The 21625-nt window shown below is 43.6% G+C and overlaps 1 protein-coding gene across 1 annotated transcript; it reads left to right on the plus strand.

Annotated features, from left to right (window-relative positions):
• The first annotated feature begins 1770 nt into the window (after positions 1 to 1770).
• On the plus strand, positions 1771 to 10819 carry LOC110071550 (hepatic lectin). The gene is made up of 6 exons (XM_020779229.3): positions 1771 to 1968; positions 3086 to 3193; positions 5048 to 5122; positions 7475 to 7626; positions 9071 to 9183; positions 10330 to 10819. Exons 1-6 carry the CDS (start codon positions 1926 to 1928, stop codon positions 10484 to 10486), a joined length of 648 nt encoding a protein of 215 aa, XP_020634888.3. The 5' UTR covers positions 1771 to 1925; the 3' UTR covers positions 10487 to 10819.
• The last annotated feature ends 10806 nt before the right edge of the window (positions 10820 to 21625 follow it).

Below are 21625 nucleotides of genomic sequence, written 5' to 3' on the forward strand. Positions count from 1 at the left end.
AGATGGGATGTGGGGGGGGGAAAGCAAAGTGGGCAGGAATGTATATCTTACACATTTGCACATGTTCATATCAATGGGGCAAAGCACAGCTCAGCTCCATGCAAAGCTTCCTGGATGTAAAAATTGCCCATATGTTTGAAGTAGTGGCCATCAGACCACATCCCCTCACAGGTTGTTCTTTCCTTAATATCTTAATAGTTACCACATTCCCTGGGTATTGTTACCAGCTTTCTGATCTCCACTGCACCACTTCAAATAAACCTCTCCAAGTCCCAAGAAAGGGTGACTGCTCCCAAAACTACCATTCAATAAATTCATTTCCATGAAAACTCACATTAAAAAAATTTAACAGTTAGTCTTTAGAAGTGCCACCACGTTTTTGTCTTAACTCTTTATTTTTATTTTGTTTTCATCTATAATGCTTGCAGATACTAAAATAGCTAACCCTTCCACATCCAAATAAATGTTGCATTTGTCTCTCACTTAGAAGCTTATTGCAGTGTTTCTCAGCCTTTTGAACCCAATATTAATCCCCCATTGAGACACACAAATCTTGTGCTTGGAAGTAAATGCTTACACATAACTTAGCTATCATCACCAGTTACAAATATGGTTAACCAGGTTGCTGTAACTGATTATTTTTGGTAGCAAGCAATGTGATTAGTAGTTACAAAGTTACCTCTTAAATGTAAATACTAGCACCTACATTACTAAGGTGTATCAAGTAACACCTATTTATTCTCCAAAGTTACTTTTTAAATACATTTTTTACTATATTTTATGGCAAGGAAATTATTCTTTAGTTTTATCTTTCAGTATTTCCAAGGTGCAGTATCAGAACTGACCATTAGAGGGAATTAGACAATATTTCCAGGTTTATTTTGTATTGGTTTTTTTTTTTACCTTTTTTGTCTGATTTTAAGGACAATGCAATGAATTATCTCTGTCTTTCTGTGAATGCCTGTTGTGTTACATGTGGCCATGCTAGCTGACAATGACAGGCCTTGTAGTCCAATACATCTGCTTATTCTGAGGGATCGGGGGGGGGGGAAGGAATCTGGAACTTGTGGAAGGCTGGCTTGCCAAAAGTGATAGACAACAGATTGATCAGGAAAGGCGTAGGGAGCTGAGGCCCCGTATATTCCTCCTTGATTTTGAAAAAAAAAATTCCCTGCCTTGCTTACTGTAAGGAGCTGAGAGCATTTCAGAATCTGACAGGTAACGGCAGAGTTAACAAAAGAGACACAAGAGAAGGAATACAAATAAAATCACCTCCCAAAAGCACCAGTAGATATTACAGGAGCATAACGGTGATGTCACACATTTGCCAGCAAAACCGGGAAGGAGGGGCAGACTTTCAATTGTATTTTCTTCAAAACTCAAAAGAAACACAGGTGTTTACTCCATGAGCCAAATCCATAATCAGGGTTGGAATATACCTTTTTTGGATCACTGGAGCACCTGACAAGAGATGTTTCCATGTCCCTCCCAAGGCATCTGGTACCTATCGCCTAAATTTGGGGGGGTGGGGTGCCAGTCAATTACAGTGTAGCAGTGAATGTCAGATCAAGTAACATTAACAGCACCACTTACTGAAGAGATGAATACAGCATAGGAGGAGGTTAGACCATTGATGTTATCTGGCCAGTAGGATTTAGAACAGGAAAAAGAAGAAAATTATTAGCAAATTGCCTAAGAACTTGGCTTGGACCAAACTTCAAAAGCCTGGTGGCCTACATATAGAGGAGAAGGGATGTGGTGCGTTCCACCCTTCCAGTTACAGATTAACCTTTCCTGTGCAATAGACAAGATAAACTGCAAAGTCCCTATTTTAGAAAGTCAAGATTTGGAAGGAAGGACCTCGGTGGGAGACTCCGAGGGGTCTTTCACCCCCACAGCCACCCCCCACCCTGCACCCCCCCAAGATGGAGGAAGAAAAGGGTCAAGGAGACTTCAGAACTTACAAAGGTAAAGATTTTCTTCTCATTCTTAGCTATTGGATCTGCGACCAAACATCCTCATTTAAGCTTTTTTTTCCCCCCACACATGCACAAACACACCCTACCTCTCTAAGTGTAGGTTTTAAATTTGAGGAAGCATAGTAGAGCCATGTATTAAAAGCACAGGGTTCACCCCCAGGTCAATAAGGAGAGGAAACCTTTTTTTCAATCCAAGGACCAAATTCTGTTTTAGAGAAGTTCATAAGGGCCTCCTTTCAGTGGTGAGCCCCCCACCCCACAAAGGGGAAGAAATATGAGAGGAAAAATACCAGCACCTTGATTTAAAGCTCCTGCTACCAACTGGTAAGCTTTAAGATATGCCCTTCCGCTTAAGAGTGCACAAAAGCTGGGAAGCCACCAGACAACATGGTGGTGATGGGGGCATTGCCATTTACAGCACCCAAGGCAGGCCAGATTTGGCCCCAGAGTGTGTGAATTCCTACTCTTGGGCTAGTCTAATATTTACCACATCCTCTTTTACAAAGGGCTGTCCTCTGTTTGAAGGGTTGTTCAAGGCACGTCCATGAAAAATAGGAAATAAGAAGAAGGGAGAGCAGGGGCTTTGGAACTCCCCAGCAGCACTTCATGCCTGGCTAGCAGAATGACCAGTCACAGAGTCACCAGGCCAGAGTCTTCTCCACTGTATTGGGATGCATGGCATCACTGTTTAAGTCACCACAACCCGTCCGAAAATGGCACTCTGCACGTGCACATCGCACCTCCATTTGCAGTTCTCCTTGGCAATGTGTGAGCAACCCCTCTGCTCCCCACCTAATCAGGTCTGCAAGAATTAGGCTACAACTGTGCCCCAAGCATGAAGAAACCTCTATCCAGATTGGGTGCCTCAGGAAAGGCAACCATAACAACCTGCAAGGCAAGTTCACTGAGCCAGTCCCATCCACAACTCACAACTACAGCACGGCACTGCATAACAATAAGTGGCCTGGCTAATCTCTGCTTCCCTTAAAGCATGTCGTGCACCCTGCAGAAATAAGAAATACTTGAGTGATTTCTTATGGTGCAGGTTTCTGCTGCTGTTGTTCTATTTAGCACTGCTATCACTCTTTTCCTTTTCCTTTTTAAAGAACGAAATTGGCACTCATACACTCGGAGTCCTGCCTTCCATGTCTATGTACTGCTGGCTATCTCATTATTGCTGAGTACTGTTTTCTTGATTGTGGCTGTTTCCAAAGGTACAGTAGTTCCTTTTAATTTTTATTTTTATTTTCCTGTGTATGGTCCAAAATATTTCATTTATAAAGGAAGAAATTTCTTGGCTTTAATTCTGAGCACAGAGAAGGGCAATGTATACTTTTGTTAACTATTTTTTTAAAAGAAAAAAATGTTGATAAACTGGTTTATTTCTATTAAAGATTTTCTATACTGCTTTTCTGGCGAAATATCACCAAGGTGGCTGAGAATGTCACAATCCGTTCAGGATGACACAAAAGCTGGAACAGAATTTGTGTCTGTTAATGAAAAGTGGCACCAAAGGTTCCTTTCAAAGCATCATTGATGCATTAGCATCAATTAAAAAGAAATGGGAAACTGTCTTTTCCTTCCCCTACACAGGAAAGAGGGAAGGAAGCTTTCCATTTCTCAGACCATTAAGTGGTTTAAACAGAGGGACAGCTTAAACTATCCACTTCAGTTCCATCCCAGCAGTCACGCAGGATGGAACCAAAATAAAATGGAGTTATCCTACCTGCAGAACAAAACAGGACAGAAGAAGCAGCCCCTGACAGGGACCCAAACAGGTGCGAATAGGTATTAATCAAGGATGACCTGGTTCACTATGGCATGTATGTTGTGGGGTTGCCAGGAAAAGGAGTGAACCAGCCCATCCCCAAACCCAACCAAACCACAGGACAAGTGCATGTCTGGTTCTACCCTCTGCTCCATCTGCCATGACATAATTTGGGGTTACTATGGAGTTGATGGTGGATTCCACATAATCAGGTTGAGAATAATGCAAGTTGAGAATAATGCAGTCCCCAGTCAATTGATTAACAGAGGGTAATATAAACAGCAACTGTACGTGCATACGCAGCTAGATGTTTGGTCATCTCTTGTCAAAGTTTACACCTAAGTTCCCAGACACCGAAACCTTTCCTTTCCTTTCCTTTTTTCTTTATTAAACTTTTATAAATATTTTTCTGTTACACTCTTTATTCCCATTTGGTGATTTATCCATAGTTCTTTATTTTGCATCTCTTCTTCTTCTTCTTCTTCTTCTTCTTCTTCTTCTTCTTCTTCTTCTTCTTCTTCTTCTTCTTCTTCTTCTTCTTCTTCTTCTTCTTCTTCTTCTTCTTCTTCTTCTTCTTCTTCTTCTTCTTCTTCTTCTTCTTCTATTTGCATACTTTCATGTTCTTGTCTTCTATGGCTGGAGCACAATTAAAAATGAATGAAAAGATTTCTGGCTACAAGGGAGCTGGAGCAGTACAACACAAGGAAATGCATACTCAGTGAGAACCTTTTTGTCAACTGCACTGAACTTGCGAAATGTTGTCATGTGAAGTAGCAATAATTTAAGTCAGACTTGCATGGGTGTCAGGCATATGCAGCCTCTCAATGTTGTTGGGCAGTAGCTCCCATGGGTTCTGCCAATATCGGCAATGGTATGGAATCGTGGGCCAACAAAATTCAGAAAATGACATGTCCCCCACTCCTTCTCTACACTGATTGGCAACAGCCATGCAGAATCTCAGAAAATGAGTTCCTCCAGGCCATCCCAACCAAGCTCCTACTTAAACAAAGATTGCAGGGATTAGAACTGGTGCCATCCTTTTGCATGCAAAATGTGTGCTTTCCTTCTGAGCCAAGCTTCCCATCTTGTTTTTCCATCACGTCACTAGATGAACTGAGATGCAGACATATGAGTGGACTTGTCACAGTCAACATCTGGTGGTCCTGCATGATGCCATGCAGTAATGCTTAGCATCTGGCACTTGCATTGTAAATGTTCATGTCTGAGATATTAATTTTGATTGCAAAGTTCTGACATATCTCCCACTGTCACTTCACCTTTCCTCCTTTTCCATTTTCAGCAGTAGCACTTTCCTCGGAATGGGCTGAATTAAATGTTGAGCTTCCAAAGAAAATGGAGGGACATGACTTTGACTGTAAGTCTATGTGTATTCTCTTCAAGAATCACCTTGTATCTCAGGTGCTTAAAATGGAGGGCAGGGAGCTAGGGTGCTCAGATGTGGTGTCAGCAAAGCTGGGGTAAGGTGGGAAGGATGTAAACTGCCACCACTCTATCTTTCTGTTTCATAAGCTTTCATGCTTCTACTGACATCTTAAAACTGAGATTCTGTACTTCTGTTTTTAAGATTGACAAGGCCTCTCTGATTCTCAGTCATTTGACTGATCTTCCAGAAAGAAAGAAAGAAAGAAAGAAAGAAAGAAAGAAAGAAAGAAAGAAAGAAAGAAAGAAAGAAAGAAAGAAAGAAAGAAAGAAAGAAAGAAAGAAAGGGGGGGAAGTGCCAGAAAGAGGCATAACCATTATAATGATGGGGGGAGGTTGAGGGTGGGCCCTGTGAATGACGGATCCCCTTGCCCCCTTCTTCCAGAGACTTTTGGAAACAGGCTACATCTCAAACTTGGCTCAGATCCAGAAGAGGTAATTCCCTTTGCCCTGTTTGCTGGGCACAGGTAACCAAGCTGGTGCCCTCCTGATGTTTTGATCCTGCAACAATCAGTCACCTGTTGAATAATATCAGTTTTGCTCATTCCTGTGAATAGTTTGAAGACTTCATCCTGTGTTTTGCTAGGAATGTCATTAGTTAAGGGAATGTACTAAGCCACCTTCTAGGGCTGTGTTTATGTTCCAAGACTGCTGGTTCCACCCCATGGAACTATGTTGCCAAATTTTGGTAGCAACCAGGGCCCTCCCCTTCCAAAGTAAGAATTTTCCTAGCTTTTAAATATCCCTGTCACCAATATCCCCATGTGGTCCCTGCTTGTTTCACCAAACTAGGAGTTCACGCTAAGTGCTCCTCAGCTGCCGCCAGTTGATTGCATCAACAATACCTATTACTAATAACTGAGGTCCAGGCCATATGTCATTTTAAAAGAACCAAATAGAAATTGTTTTTTGTTACAGATGTAGATACTTCAAGCAATGTTAACTCTTACATCCTCCTTCATCCACTCTCAACCTCCACTTTCCCTCTCCAAAACCTTCTCTCAAAACTCCTTATCTCTCTATCTAACCCCCTCCTCCTGCTCAGTCTCTTATATCGTGTGACTCTACTCCTCCAGCACTCCCATTGGTCTATGCAGATATCCTATGAATATTCATGACCTGGGCAGACACCACAATCCCCATTGCCTGTCAACATTTGGCAGCATAAAAATGGGGAACCCCATTCAAAGCAAGCAAACCTGTGCTTCAAGAGGCTTGTAACTGCTGGATAGCTCAGTGGTTTAGAGTGGGGAGTTCAATTCACCACTGTGTCTCCTTGGCGGGGTCTGGACTCAATGATCCATTGCATCCCTTGCAGCTCTGACGTTCTAAGACTATCAAATTATTATTGTTGTATTAAGGGCTGGTCTCCTAATTTTGTCATTAAGCCAAAGGTTGATAGGAGACTACTGTGAGTGATTCAAAGCAAATACTGTACAATACTTACTTAAAAGTGTGTGTGTGTGTGTGTGTGTGTGTGTGTGTGTGTGTGTGTGTGTGTTTGTGTGTGTGTGTGTGTGTGTGTCCTGCAGTTAACTGAGGAGGGGGAGGAATTGATTTCCGGACTCCCCTGCTCAACAGTGTGTTCAACCTAAATAGGGCCCAGCAAGGGGGATATGTCCAGAATTCGCATTGCACAGCCACTTCCAAATCACACACTAAGAGGTTCATGTGCCCTGGGGATATTCCACAGCTGCACTGAGGCTCAAACTATCCATGATTTCCAGACAACATCTGGACCTGGTGGCTGCCAGGTCAGGTCCATCTCGATGAGAGCTTGGAATCTGATCTGACATCCTGCTGGAGACAATATTGACCAAATAACTGCATGCCAACAAGTCAATCCTGACTTACAGCAATGCTTCTCATAGGTTTCCTGGGTATAAAGTAGTCAGATATGATTTCCTATTCCCATCTGGGGGTGCCCTGGGACTGTGCAGTTTGTCCAAGGCCACACAGGCTGGCTGTTCTCCCAGGAAGCCCAGTGGAGAAACAAAATCCCAACCCTTCAGCCGGGTAATCTGACTCACTGAAGCACCTGAGAAAAGATCTCTCATGGAAATTGAAACTATTTTGCAAATCTAGATTGCAGACATCATCCTTTAAGCATGTTGCCCTTCTGCAAACTTCTTCAAACACCGCCCGGCCACATTTCCCTCCTTTCCCACACCTTTGCTGTTCCTGTAGACTCTCTCCAGAAGATACATGACGCACATAATGGAGATCCCTTTATGCTGATTTTGCATCCAAACATTGAATGCTATCCCCCCCCCCTCTCTTTGCCTAGTGTTCCCGTGCGGTCCCAACACCAGAGAGTGGGAATACTTTAATGGAAAATGTTACTTCTTCTCCCTGGAAAAGACTTCTTGGACAGAGGCCAGGCTTCAGTGTGAGAGGAGGGCTGCTCAGCTCGTCATGATTGAGACCATGGCTGAACAGGTGAAGAAGAAAGCAAAGCCTGCTGTTTGGGGAGCAGCTGTGTCACAAGCTTGGCAGAGTGGGATTTGCGTGAAAGAGGCCGCAGGTGGTGAGGGTTGTTCATGTTCACGCTTCCTCTCAGCAAATCCTATGCCTCATGGGCTAGGAGCACAGATAAACACGGGGAGGTATGAGCACGTATAGGCTTGGAAGCTTATCCAGGGTTCTGAGATAAGAAAATGGCACACACACAATTGTGAAAGGCGTTTTTCCCATTAGTACCAGTGTTCACTGTGTTAACATGCCTTCTCAGACAGGTCTTGTATGGATATTGTTCTTCACAGCCTCTGTGAGTTAAAACAGACAAGATGGCAACTTGGCAATTAGAAGTGGTTAAAGGTAGAAGTGTCAGAGTTAAAGGATGCTTGTTTCCCCACAAACTAGTTCACAAGCTGGGAATCAACTTCCTTTTCCTCAGTGGCTGGACATCAGGAGATAAACAGTGGATTAATGTGCAAGCTTTGAAACACTGTGTCTTGCAAGGATATGGTTTTGACACCTCCTAATTGTAAAGCTGCCATGTTGTCTGCTTCTGGCCTTTGCTTACAACTGGAGTTCAGTTCTGTTGTGGTTTGCCAATGCATTCAGCTTGAGATAATGCTTTGCCTAACCCTTGGCCACCACTGGATCGATGGTCATCCTTGTCCCTCCACCTGCTCCCCGTGTTGCTGAAGTCAAGACCCATAAACTCAAAGCCAGACAAATTATTTTGGCAAATCATCCCACTAGCACTTCTCCCCATTTCTGGTGGTTAAAAGAAAATGCAACAAAGAAAACAACTCTCAGTTTTGCTGCTCTTTCACAACATCCAAGATCGGTTTCGTGAGATGGCCAGTCCACTCTGCCCAATGATCAGACTGGCCCTCTCTATGACAAGTAGCTTCAGAGAAATATGGGGCATGTTCCAGGACACGCATGTGCTTGAAGTGGAAAATAATGGTGAGATCCACTGGGCTCACAGGAACCCTAGATCCTGCTAGCAGATGGGCAGAAATTGTTCAGTACATGAATCAAAATGGAAAGGATTTGCTGAAGGCATACAAATTGTTAGTGACATTATACAATACAAGTGGGTCCTGCAACAAAATGTTGAAGTATGGAATGCTCTGGGTCAGGATTCTACTGAGCCAGCCGTGTCTGCTTTTGAGGTTACTCTGTTTCATTCCTCCACCAATAATCAGTCCCTCAACCCCAACAATCAACTTCCATTCTATGACCATTGAACATACTGTACTTACTTGATTTGCTCCCACATTAGGATTAGCTTTTTCTTTGCTTCTGCAAGCAGGACTGTGTCTTCCCCAAACCTATGGTTACCTCTTTCTTGTCCATGCTGCCATTTTGGCTGCACTCTTGCCATGTTCTCTCAGCCATATTTTCCTCTCTCTCTCTCATGCATGGACAGAATTTCCTTCAGACCTATACGAAGAATGAGCGATACTGGATAGGACTCACAGACATGAGCATGGAAGGACACTGGGAATGGCTGGATGGCAGAAATGGAATAACTGGCTTCACGTAAGTATTCATTTAGCCATGTGAGCTTCCCCAGCCACATCACGTACTTTCGAAGCAAAAAAGAAGGAGGATAATAGCTGAAATCCAGTAGTATCACAACTAGAGGAGACATAGACCTTACAGAGGAGTTGACTCACTAAATCACCACTGATTAAATGGTCCTACTCTGATGGTGACTTACTACTAGGTTTCAGCCACTGTCTCCTTACTGAAATTCTTGTAGACTATGAATGGCAATTCCCAAACTCTCAAATGTTCAATGTCATTATGAGGCCAGAATCTCCCTGGCCCATTCTGTGCCCATAACCATCCATTGCCCCACTCATGGGCTTCTGGGCTTTTTATGCCCATGTGAAGAAGGGATCTAGTGCCTTCTAGCACAAAGTAACCCCATTAATTGCAATGGGGGTAATCTCTGCCTTGAGTAATAGTGAGCTGATGACCTCCCAGATTGATGCCTCATTAGACTGCTATATACGTACACTCCCTGGTGGCAAACAGGATACTGCCGTGTGTGTGTGTGTGTCCCAAGGAGACAGTGGCAGATGGTGCCCACTTGGACAAAGGGAGGGTCACCAGAGGCTGATCCATGAGGCCACCAGACATTACTATTCTATGTATCTACACAAAGTGATCATCACACAAGTTCTCCTAGCCATTGTTTCCCCAAGAATGCTACACCAAAGAGTTTGATCTGCAGGTTACTTTAGTCTGCTTTTGGATACTGAACTTGAATGCTCTGTTTTTCTTTTCTTTCACCCTGCCACCAGATCAGCCATTGATACGCCAATCCAGATAAGAACCATAGGATTCTTATTCATTCTCCCTGCCCTGTGCATGTCCAGCTGAAAACTAGGAATCTGACGTCCAAGAGATGATGTTCTTTGCCGAAACAACACATGCTGTCCTGATAAAACAAAGGGTGCTTACAGCTGCTCAGGCAGGGAGGGAGAAAAGATGGGGATTTGTATCAGGGCCATCACACTCGCCTGCATATTGGGTTTGGTTTATATTCCTGTTGAGAACAGTGGCTGTGCAGCTGCCTTTTTCTCCATGAAAAAGATGCTGGCAGGCAGGTTTGTCACATTTTGGATATATTGGATTTTTTAAAAAAAAGAATAGATGAGTATTTTCCTTTACTCACAGGTATTGGAAGCAAGGGGAGCCCAACGACGATTATCGGGGCGAGGACTGTGCACATCTCTGGGTCTATGGGGAATGGAATGATGTCTACTGCACGTACCCCTGCTTTTACGTCTGTGAGAAACCCTTGCGGGACACAAGACCACAGCACCAAGGATGAACCTGAGCATCTCTTGTGAGAATCCTCCCTCCAGGCCCATGGAAATTGTCCCGTACTGGAAACCTTCCCCTAACGTGTCCCCACAAGAAGAGGAATGAATGTCTCATTCCAAAGTTAGACGTATACCGTTGAAAGAAGCACACCAATCATTCACGTGGAAGGGCTTCAATTTAAAAGGATGAAATGATGAGACGGAGTGTGGATGTTGTTAGTAGCGACTGCAACCGATATCTTGTGGATCTGCAGATTCAACAGCTGTGTCAAATGCTTTCAGTTTGATGTGTGCCTTGGTTTTTGGGCATATGAATAAAAATGGTGCTTTTCTTTTTAGTATTTCAGTTGTACCTTTTAGGAGGTTCTAAAGTGCTTCCATACACACCCTTAGAAGAGGTCCACTCCCTTCAAGAGGAGAAGTGCCATACAAGTTAACAAAGTGACATATCACTAGAAATATTCCACTATCTTAGGGAAGGAGGTGAGTATGTGAGGTCTCCTCACTTGCAACAGCTTATTGGATAGATTTGTATATTTAGGTTCTGTGGTGTGGGAAATTGAAGTTACTTCTCAAATATCCCAATTGAAACATTGCGTTGAAATCTGAGGTCTTTATTTACTTGCTAAAGAGGTACACAATCTTCTTCCCTATCTCTTTGTCCTAGCTCTGTGTCAGTAGCTATTCGTAGGATGATTTCTCTTGCATTTAGATGAGGTTAATTTTGGCGGTTTTATTTTTAAAGTGTGCATTCCTGCTTTATGTTTCCAAAGCCAAAGATATTTGTTGGCTTGTTGGGAGGATTACAGCCCACTGTCTCATGAAGTTCTCAGCAGGGCTAACCTAAAGCAATTGCAATTAAAACACCATGGTGCTCGCTTGTGAAGAACAATTTCTCCTGCCATTTAAAACGTTGCAGAGCAAAATTAGCCCCTGAGGCAGGGGTGATTAAACAACACCCAGAAGTCCTTTGGTTCTAACTTCCATCAGCTCCAGCTAGGATTGGCTTAGGCAGAGATGATGGGAGTTGTTGTCCAAATATATTTGAAGAGCAGCAGTTTGCCACCTCTTCTCTAAGCAGTCACAACAGCTATGCTTATGGCTGCATAAACAGTAGGGGGTGCTTATACAATCCATCCATGGGAAGAAAAAGTAAAGAAGCAGGACCTTCTTACACAAGCCCCCATTTTCACTGAAGGTTTTCTGTGCTGTGATGGCCGCATAAGGTCACAGAAGCCTATAGTTGGGTTCCTATTTCTGCTGAATCTGTAAGATTCACTTCCTCCCTATAATATTTTCATCCTTTTCCATGACTAAGCAATTTGTATAATGCACGGTGAGTTGAAAAACAAGCATTAGTACTGTGTTTAGAATCTATCACTCACTTCATGGTCATTGCCTGTGGAAGATCTGATGTTAATCGCTATTTTACTTTGTTCTCTACACTTTAGAATGTATCCCTTCCAGGAGATAATTGACATGTGCCATTTGTAAAATTACAGGTCAACTTCAGACTTCTCAAATCCTCTGCATTTTTATCCACTAGAATCTCATGATTCACGATCCAGAGTCAGATCCAAGTGGTATACAATAAACCATTTCCCCCTCTGCCACTATATCCCCCTGATATAGTGGGGGATGAAAATGGTTTCTGAATCTGACTTGTTTCTGCTGCCACCAGTTCTTTCAATCTCCCTGAGAGTCTGATACTCTAAACCAGTGGTTCTCCACCTTGGATAACCCAGTTGTTCTTGAACTGCAATTCCCAGAAGCCTTCGCCACCAGCTGTGCTGGCCAGGATTTCTGGGAGCTGCAGTCCAAGAACACATGGGTTATCCAAGGTAGGGAACCCCTGGCTCTAAACTGAGGTGTGAGATGCACGACAGGCACCTGAAGCAGATCAACCTCTTCCCCACTCATCCTGAAATGGACACATATGTACAGTCACTTGAATTTGGCTTTTTTGTATCAGTTTTTTTTCCTTGCTATGAATTCATTCTCTCTCATCCTGGGGTTGTTGTAAATGCAGGCTCTATTTTAAATTTAATTTTTTTTCAATTGTTGTTCTTGTTCTTGTTCTTTTGTTCTTGCTGTTACATCATCCTAAGTATGACGATGATGGCTGTGCCACTGGCAAATAACAATTGTCCCCAAACACCTCCACAAAGTCTGGGCTTCCTGTTTAAACTTGTAAACATGGATTCCTTCTCTTGGATTACCCCAGCACCAATCTTGGCAAACGCTCTGTGTCCTCTTTAACGCTGCTGCTTTAACTCTGTTACAGCAAAGGTAAAAGTGACAATGTTCTTGGTGACACTACATAAACTATGACTCATAGCACCGACCCGCAGCATATGAGGGATGTAATATCTTAGGACTGTTATCTGTAAAACAATAAAATAATAGGCAAAGCATATAAGGCAAAGAGTTTCTTTTCAAAATATAAAGAGATAAGACAATTCAGTGAATTGATAAAAGCAAAATATAAGAACAATGTTTCAAGTAATCACATTCATAAGTGTATAATAATAATCCTTTACTTTTCTTCTCTACAGTTTAAATAATATTTAAATAATTTCTGTCCCAGACAGACAGATAGATGCTTTGACACATGTACTAATAAGACCACACATTTATTCAGAACCTCTTCTCAAAAAACCCATTCTCATTCTTCCAAACTCTGATAGCACGAACTCACAGTTCTTACTGACTTTAACTAAACATCTTATTGTACCATTAAATACCTCAGGATTTGCTCCACTTATAAAAACAGTGAATTCAAAGTATTTTTGCTGCCCTCGTGGCACAAATGCAGTTCCTGCTCGCAAAACAGATTTCTCTCTCTCTCTCTCCCTATTCAGGGGGTTCTATTTTTTTCTTGCCAGAAGGAAAGACAAGGAGTGCAAAAGAGGGGGTGCAATGAAAAAGAGCAGGGAGTGTGGTGGGCTGGCAGCTGTATGTAGGGGAAATAAGGAGCTAAAAGAGGGGGAGAAAACAAGCCACCACAGCATTTGGTGTCTTCGTCACCTGTATCACATGTGGAGGGGCTACAGGAGGACAACCAACCAATCTCGTGCTTGCCAGCACGCACATGTGCATGTGTGGATATCATGCACATTTGTGTTTCTGTCTGAGGGACTGTGTGTGAAACTGAGCAGAGTGGACTTTCTTAAGCACAGTAAGTGGACTGGCAGAAGGAAGAGGAAGGAGAGACAAGGATGTGACGCTGGTATAAAGGGGAGGGAGTGCAAGATATGGAGACCAACTGAGGTTGGAGGGAGGAGAGACAGAAAGAGAGAAGGAGGGGCCAGTTTGCCCCATGTGAAGAACAACAGACTCTCCTAAAGGGTAGAAGGGTGAAAAGTGCTTAGGAGTGGCCATTTGTTGAATTGCTGGTGTGGAAGATGAACTCCTGATTCAATCCACAGGCCCAGTGTGAGCACTGATTATGTTTTCAGAAGGAAATTGAAGCAAAATGTAGCTGCACCCTAACTCTCATTACTTTGTATACAAAACAGAACCTCCCCTACCCGGAACCATACAGACCAGTCTCTCTGTCTCTCTGTCTCTGTCTCTGTCTCTGTCTCTGTCTCTGTCTCTGTCTCTCTCTCTCTCTCTCTCTCTTAAGATCCTCACACAGAAAATGTGTCATAGGATGAGAGTAATATTATACCTTCCAAACACAGTTATGAAAAATTATGTTTTCTTGGAAGTTTACATTCAAAATGTCCTTGTTCTAGACTTACTCAGCAATTTACACAATTGTTCTAAATAATCTGTGATGCAACAATTATAGTAAGGAAGTGAATACAAAGTCATAATTTACCCTGCAGAGAAATTCAGAGGAACATTTATACCATAGATTTGATAGTGCTATGTGTTTACATAGTTAAGGGGATCTTCAGTACACCAACAGCTGACTTGATCGTTCAGTGGGTTCGAGTCCCTCACCAACAATTTGGAGTTCAGTTCTCTGCTGTGCATTCTAGGATAACACGTCTGGGGCCTTGCTCAGGCAGCATGGGTCCAATTGCTACCAGAAGGAGAGATTAGTAAACTACTTAAGAAGTACATTACACTTAGAAAACCCTGGGAAGGGTTGCCTTAAATCAGAGTTGACTTGATTACACATTGATATTATTAAATATTCTGACACAAAACAAAAAGTGTGTGTGTGTGAGATGTATTTTCCTACTAAAACCCACCTAGCTAGTCACTTATTTTTCTTTAAGAAAAGGCTGTCACAAGGAAGATGGATCAGGACTGGCTGCCACTCACAGGCCCTGGTGATGTGCTGATGTAGTGACAAAAATGAGCTCTTGATGAAGAATTGCTTCACAAAAGAGGAGGACAGAAGGCCACTGTTTTTTCATCTTTTCCATCTTCCTCTTCCCCTCCATAGTCATTCACCCTGTGTGTCCTGTTTCCTTTTCTTAACTCTCCTCCAACTTTCTTCCTGTCTTAATCAACCTAACTTAACACTCTGGGTTTGATATGGCATCTTCAATAGAACCAAGAAAGCTTTCCTTCAGACATCACCCAGATGTACAAATGGTTTAGGAACAAAAGAAGCCTTTTAATTTAGGGCTGGAGAACCTATGCAGCTGCAGAGTTTGTTCAATTCCAATTCCCATCAGCCTTGACCAGCCAAGCCAGTGGTGAAGTGTGATGGGAGAAGCAGCTGATCAGTATGGATGAGCTGTTTCCACCCCTGCCTTAAATCCACCTTTAAAACACTGGAGGGTTGTAGCCTGGAGACTGGGAGGGAGAAATATAAAGTCCCAGTTTAGTGATCTAGTAAAAGTAGGTGTGAGACACAGGTATGGGAAAAAAAAACCTACTATGTTTTCTTTCTTGCACTCAAAATGTATTTATTTCAGAATGAGTCAGCAATCTGCATAAATGTCCTGTTCCAAAGAACTCGAATTTAACCAAAAAGGAAGTGAAATCAAAAATTGTGACAAGTCAATGTGTTTTCCTTAGTTCATTTCTGAGATCTTGCTGTTCTCATTAAGGGTGTTCCTGAACGGGCAGCTCCATGCCTTCTCCAGCTGTCACTTTGCAGTTGTAAATGAATGGGGTTTTACTCTAGAAATTCTGTGCTGCTATGATTCATTAAATGTCTTCTGCTTCACTGGCACCTTGCTCTGTGTGAACTTCATGGTTCCTTTCCCTTGTCAGGCTCCTTTCCCTCCCATCTTCCCTGGGTACCCCCCCTCAGGTATCTCCCAAGGCCTTCCTCTGAGCATGTGCTTTGTTGCTCCCTCTGCTACTGTGAGAATTTCCCTTGCCAAACCCAAGGAGCCCTGACTACCTTGAGAAAACCTGAACTAAGCCATTTTGCAGTCCCGTCAAGCTGTTTCTACCACCCATTTGCCCTTTGGCTACCCCTACTCACTGTTTTCCCATGCTATCAAGTTGGAACCAACTGATAGCAACCGTGATAGGGCTTTCAAGGTAAGTGAGTTATTTAAGGAATGGTTTTTCCAGTTCCACTCCCCCTAGGAGTTTCCCTGGCTGAGCAATTGTAGGCCCATCGCCAATGTTTCTTTCCTCAGCAAGGTAGTTGAGAGGATGGCGGCCGACCAGCTGCAGGCTCTTCTGGATGAAACCAATGCCCTGGATGCATTCCAGTCAGGCTTCAGGCCACGCCACAGCACGGAAATGGCATTGGTCTCCCTGTTTGATGACCTATTGAGGGAGGCCAACTGAGGCAAAATGTCTCTAGTCCCCCTCGATATCTCAGCCACCTTTGATACTGTTGACCGCCGTATTCTCCTGGGGAGGCTCTCTGAGTTGGGAATTGGTGGCCTGGTTCTTGCCTGGCTCCCTTCCTTCTTGGAGGGCCATCTCCAGAGAGTGCAGATTGGAGAGAGTTTCTTGGCCCCATGGAGGCTCAATTATGGGGTTCTGCAGGGCTCGGTTATCTCTCTAATGCTATTTAACATTTATATGAGGCCGCTGGGAGGGGTCATTAGGGGATGTGGGGCTTCATGTCGTCAGTACGCTGGTGATACTCAGCTCTACATCTCCTTTTTTCCAACAACAGTGGATGCTGTTCCGTCCCTTCAGCCTGGGGGCTGTTCAGCAATGGATGTAGGTGAATGGACTGAGGCTGAATCCGGGCAAGACGGAGGTTCATTGGGTGGGTGGCCCAGACATCAGTGGTCACCCCACCTCTCTTTTGGGGGTGTGTAACTCTTAACACTAAGACTGAGGTTCACAGTTTGGGTGTACATCTGGACCCAGTGCTCACAATGGAAAGCCAGGAGGTGGTCTGTTCCATGCCCTTCCATTTTCAGCAAATTGCCCAGCTGCATCACTATCTTGATGTAGGGGCTCTCACCACCTTGGTCCATACTCTCGTAGTCTCGAGATTAGACTACTGTAATGCACTCTCTATGGGGCTTCCTTTGAGACTGACGTGGAAACTTCAGATGGTGCAGAATATGGCGGCCAGACTTCTTACAGGGGTGAAAAGGTACCAGCATGTTTCCCCTCTCTGGCTGCCCTGCATAGGCTGCCCATTCATTTCTGCATCGATTTCAAAGTCCTAATGGTGACATATAAAGCCCTAAATGGTTTAGGACCTTGATATCTGGCAGAGCGCCTCCTCCCACCTAGTTCTGCCAGAGTTACTCGTTCTAGCCAGGCCGGGGGGCTAAGGGACCTAACGCCAAGGGAAGTCTGGAAGGAAAGAAAGAGGAACCAGTCCTTCTTGGCAGTGGCCCTCACCTCTGGAACAACTTGCCTGTTGAGATCTGCCTGGCTCCCTCTCTGGGTGTTTTCAGGAGTAAATTCAAGACCTGGCCATTTAGGCAGGCTTTCCCTCCTGCCATATCTTTGGTCTAGATGGATGGGGTGGTGTGTGAGTGTGTGTGTGTGTGTGTGTGTGTGTGTGTGTGTGTGTGTGTGTGTGTGTGTGTGAGAGAGAGAGAGAGAGAGAGAGAGAGAGAGAGAGAGAGAGAGAGAGAGAGAGAGAGAGAGAGAGAGAGAGAGAGTCCTGATCTGTCACTCTATCCACTACACCACACTGGAAATCTTGTTACTTAATTTTAAACAGAAGCAGGAAGCCATGCTATTCTCTCAGAACATTCCCACCTTTATTTTTTCCTCCCTATTTCATTTTGTCAGGTCCCAGTTATGAATTATTTAGCAATGGGTTCATCTTTTTATTTCTTTATTTTGCTTTCTTCTTCTCCACAAACCTACCTCTCTGCAGGCATCTGAGTATAATTTTCCACTTGCTCATTTCCTTCCTCCTAACTTCCATTCCTCTATGTGCTTGGGATTTCTATTCTTTCTATCCACCCTCTTCTTTCAATACCCATCCTTTTTTTGTGCTCCCTGGAAAGTAGGGCATCCCTCATTTCCTCTTGAAGTATTATTTCTCCATTAAACAAGACATGAAGGAGGAAGGAGAGATATCCAATATGATATGGCGTTCCTCCACCTGCAAAATGAAAGCACTTATCATAGAATCCTAGGAAAGTGAAGTTGGAAGGGGCCTGTAAGGCTATCAAGTCCAACCCCCTGCTCAGTGCAGGAATACAAAAGCATATCTGCCAGGTGATTATCCAAGTTTTTCTTCAATGCCTCCAGTGTTGGAGCACTCACCAGCTCCCGAGGTAACTGGTTCCACGGTCGCACTGTTCTAACAGTTTGAATGTTTTTCCTGATATTCAACCGATATCTGGCTTCCTTTCACTTGAGCCCATTGCTGTGTGTCATGCACTCTGGGATAAATGAGAACAGATCTTGACCCTCCTCTGTATGACAGCCTTTCAAATATTTGACAAGTTCTATCATATCACCCCTCAGCCTTCTTTTCTCAAGGCTAAATATGCCCAATTTTTTCAGCCTTTCCTCATAAGGCTTGTTTTCCAGCCCCCTGATCATCCTTGTTGCCCTCCTCTGAACTTGTTTCAATTTGTTAACACCCTTCTTGAAGTGTGGTGTCCAGAACTGGATACAATACTCAAGGTGAGGCCTAACCAGTACTAAATAGAGGGGGAATAGCACCCTGCGGGATTTGGAAACTATACTTCTCTTAATGCAGCCTAAAATAAAAGGTAAAGGTAAAGGTTCCCCTTGACAATTTTTGTCCAGTCGTGTCCGACTCTAGGGGGCGGCGCTCATCCCGCTCTTCAAGCCATAGAGCCAGCGTTTTGTCCGAAGACAATCTTTCCGTGGTCACATGGCCAGTGTGATTTAAACACGGAACGCTGTTTACCTTCCCACCGAGGTGGTCCTATTTATCTACTCGCATTTGCATGCTTTCGAACCGCTAGGTTGGCGGGAGCTGGGACAAGCGACGGTGCTCATTCCGTTGCGTGGATTCGATCTTACGACTGCCGGATCTTCTGACCCTGCAGCACAGGCTTCTGCGGTTTAGCCCACAGCGCCACCACGTCCCTAAAATAGCATTTGTCTTTTTTGTAGCCACATCACACTGTTGGCTCATATTTAGCTTGTGATCTATGACAATTCCAAGATCCTTCTCGTTCATTGTTTTACAGAGCCAGGTATCCCCCATCCTATAACTGTGCAATTGGTTTCTTTTTCCGAGGTGCAGTACTTTTCCCCCATCCCTTCTGAATTTCATTCTGGTGTTTTTGGCCCAGTGCTCCATCCTATCAAGGCATTTTGAATTTTGTTTCTGTCTTCTAGAGCACTGGTTCCCAACCTTGGCTTACTCAGGAGTTGTGGACTGCAACTCCCAGAAGCCTTCACCACCAACTGTGCTGGCTGGGGTTTCTGGGAGTTGCAGTTCAAAAACATCCGAGTAACAAAGGTTGGGAACCTAGGTTCTAGAGTATTAGTTATTCTCCCCAATTTGATATCATCTGCAAATTTGACAAGCATTCCTAGCACTCCCTCATCCAAGTCATTAATAAAAATAGTAAAGAACACCAGGCCCAGGACTGAGCCTTGGGGTACCCCACTTGTTACCTCCTCCCAATTAGAGAAGGACTCATTAATCATCACCCTCTGAATACGATTCTGTAGCCAATTGTGTATGACCTGACACTTGATCTGTCCAGCCCACACCTAGTTAGCTTGCTAATCAGAGTATCATGGGGCACTTTGTCAAGAGCTTTGCTGAAGTCAAGATATACAATGTCTACAGCATTCCCTCTGTCTATCAGGGAGGTTACCTGATCAAAAAATGAGATCAGATTAGTCTAGCATGATTTGTTCTTGACAGATCTGTGTTGGCTTCCAGTTATTGCTGCATTGTTTTCTAGGTGCTTGCATAGTGTCTGTTTTATAATTTGTTCCAGAATTTTGCCTGGGATTGATGTCAAGCTAACTGGCCTGTAGTTCCTAAGTTCCTCTTTTCTGTCCTTTTTGGACAGAAACAACATTAGCCCTCGTCCAATCATATGGCACCTCACCCATGTCCCATGATTTCAAGAAAATAATGGATAGCGGTTCTGAGAGTTCTTCAACCAATTCCTTCAGTACTCTCAGATGCAGTTCATCCGGCCCTGGAGATTTGAACTCGTTCAAGGTGGTAAGGTATTCCTTGACTATTTGTTTATCAATCTCCAGCTGCAGTCCTGTCTTCCCATCCACTTGCACTTCCAATTTGTTTTGAAGTTCATAGTCTGTCTTATGGGAAAAGACGGAACTATAATAGAAATTGAGCACCTCTGCCTTTTCTTTGTCCTCTGTTATCATTTTTCCATCTCCATTGTGGAGCTGTGCCACTATGTCTTTTGTTTGTCTTGCTACTCACATACCTGAAGAATGCTTTTTTATTGCTTTTTGTGTCTCTAGCTAACCTCAGCTCATTCTCAGCTTTTGCCTTCCTAATGCCATTCCTACATTTCCTTGCTACTTGTCTGTATCTATCCTTGGTGGCCTGGTCTTCTTTCCACTTCCCGTACATTTCTTTTTTGGGGTTTAGATCCTCCCTGAGCTTTTTGCGAGGCCACCCTGGCCTTTTTTGCTGCGTCCCACTTTTTTTTCCTTGTTGGAATTGTTTGTAGTTGTGCCTTCAGAATTTCTCTCCCCCCCCCCCCCCGAAGCTTCTATCCTTCTTAGACTCCTTTTCTTGTTAGGATCTCCTGCCATGGGACCTTACTTATCCTTGTTCTGAGATTATTAAAACTGGCTTCTTTAAAATCCAACAGAAGTGTGTGGTTACACTCTGCTTTCATTTCCTTTGAAATCAAGAATTCTAGAAGGACATGGTCACTCTTGCCTAGAGTTCCCCTTACTGCCACTTCCCCCACCATCTCTGTTGGTCAGAATCGAGTCAAAGATAGCAAACTCTCTAGTTTCTTTCTCCACTTTTTGTAGGAGAAAATTATCAGCCACACAAGCCAGGAATTTCTTGGAAGGGGCATACTTGGCAGAATTTGCCTCCCAACATATATTTGGATAATTGAAATCTCCCATCGCTACTACATCATGTCTCTTTGAAAACCCTGCAATTTGTTTTTCAAAAGTTTCATCCGCTTCCTGTCTTTGATAGGGCGGTCAGTAGTAGACTCCAGCTACCAAGTTCCTTTTGTGTTTTTTTGCCCCAACTAGATTGATCCAGATGCTCGTGATGGGACAGCCAATCTCCTCCTCCTGCATTTCTGTGCAGGAATACGTATTTTTGACACATGCTGCCACTCCACCTCTCTTTTTATTCTCTCTGTTCTTTTTGATCAGTTTATATCCCTCAGTTGCTGTATTCCAGTCATGGGAGTCATCCCACCAAGTTTCACTTATTCCTATCAAGTCATACCCTCCTGAGTTCTTCTTGTTCGTTTCCCATACTCCTGGCATTCGTATACAGACACCAGAGGGTGTGTGATTTGTGGCTTGTCTTTGTACATTTTTATAAATATTATGATTACTATTATGATGGTGATTGTTATGTTTATTATTGTGATGATTATTATTGTTAATGTTGCCCTTTTGATCAGTTTGGTCCATTCCTCTTATTGTGTGTAAGGCTTCCTTTATCCTTATCTTTGTGCTTGTGTCTCCCTCCCCCTTCCAATTCGGTTTAAAGCCCTCCTGATGATGTTCTTTATTCTGTGGCCAAACACATTCTTCCCAGTCCTTGTTAGATGCAAACCATCTCTTCCTAGCAGTCCTTCTTCCAGGAAGCTTAGCCTGTGGTCCCAAAACCCAAATCCCTCTCA

The sequence above is a fragment of the Pogona vitticeps genome, chromosome 2 (genome assembly GCF_051106095.1).
Source record: "Pogona vitticeps strain Pit_001003342236 chromosome 2, PviZW2.1, whole genome shotgun sequence".
NCBI classification, from domain to species: domain Eukaryota; kingdom Metazoa; phylum Chordata; class Lepidosauria; order Squamata; family Agamidae; genus Pogona; species Pogona vitticeps.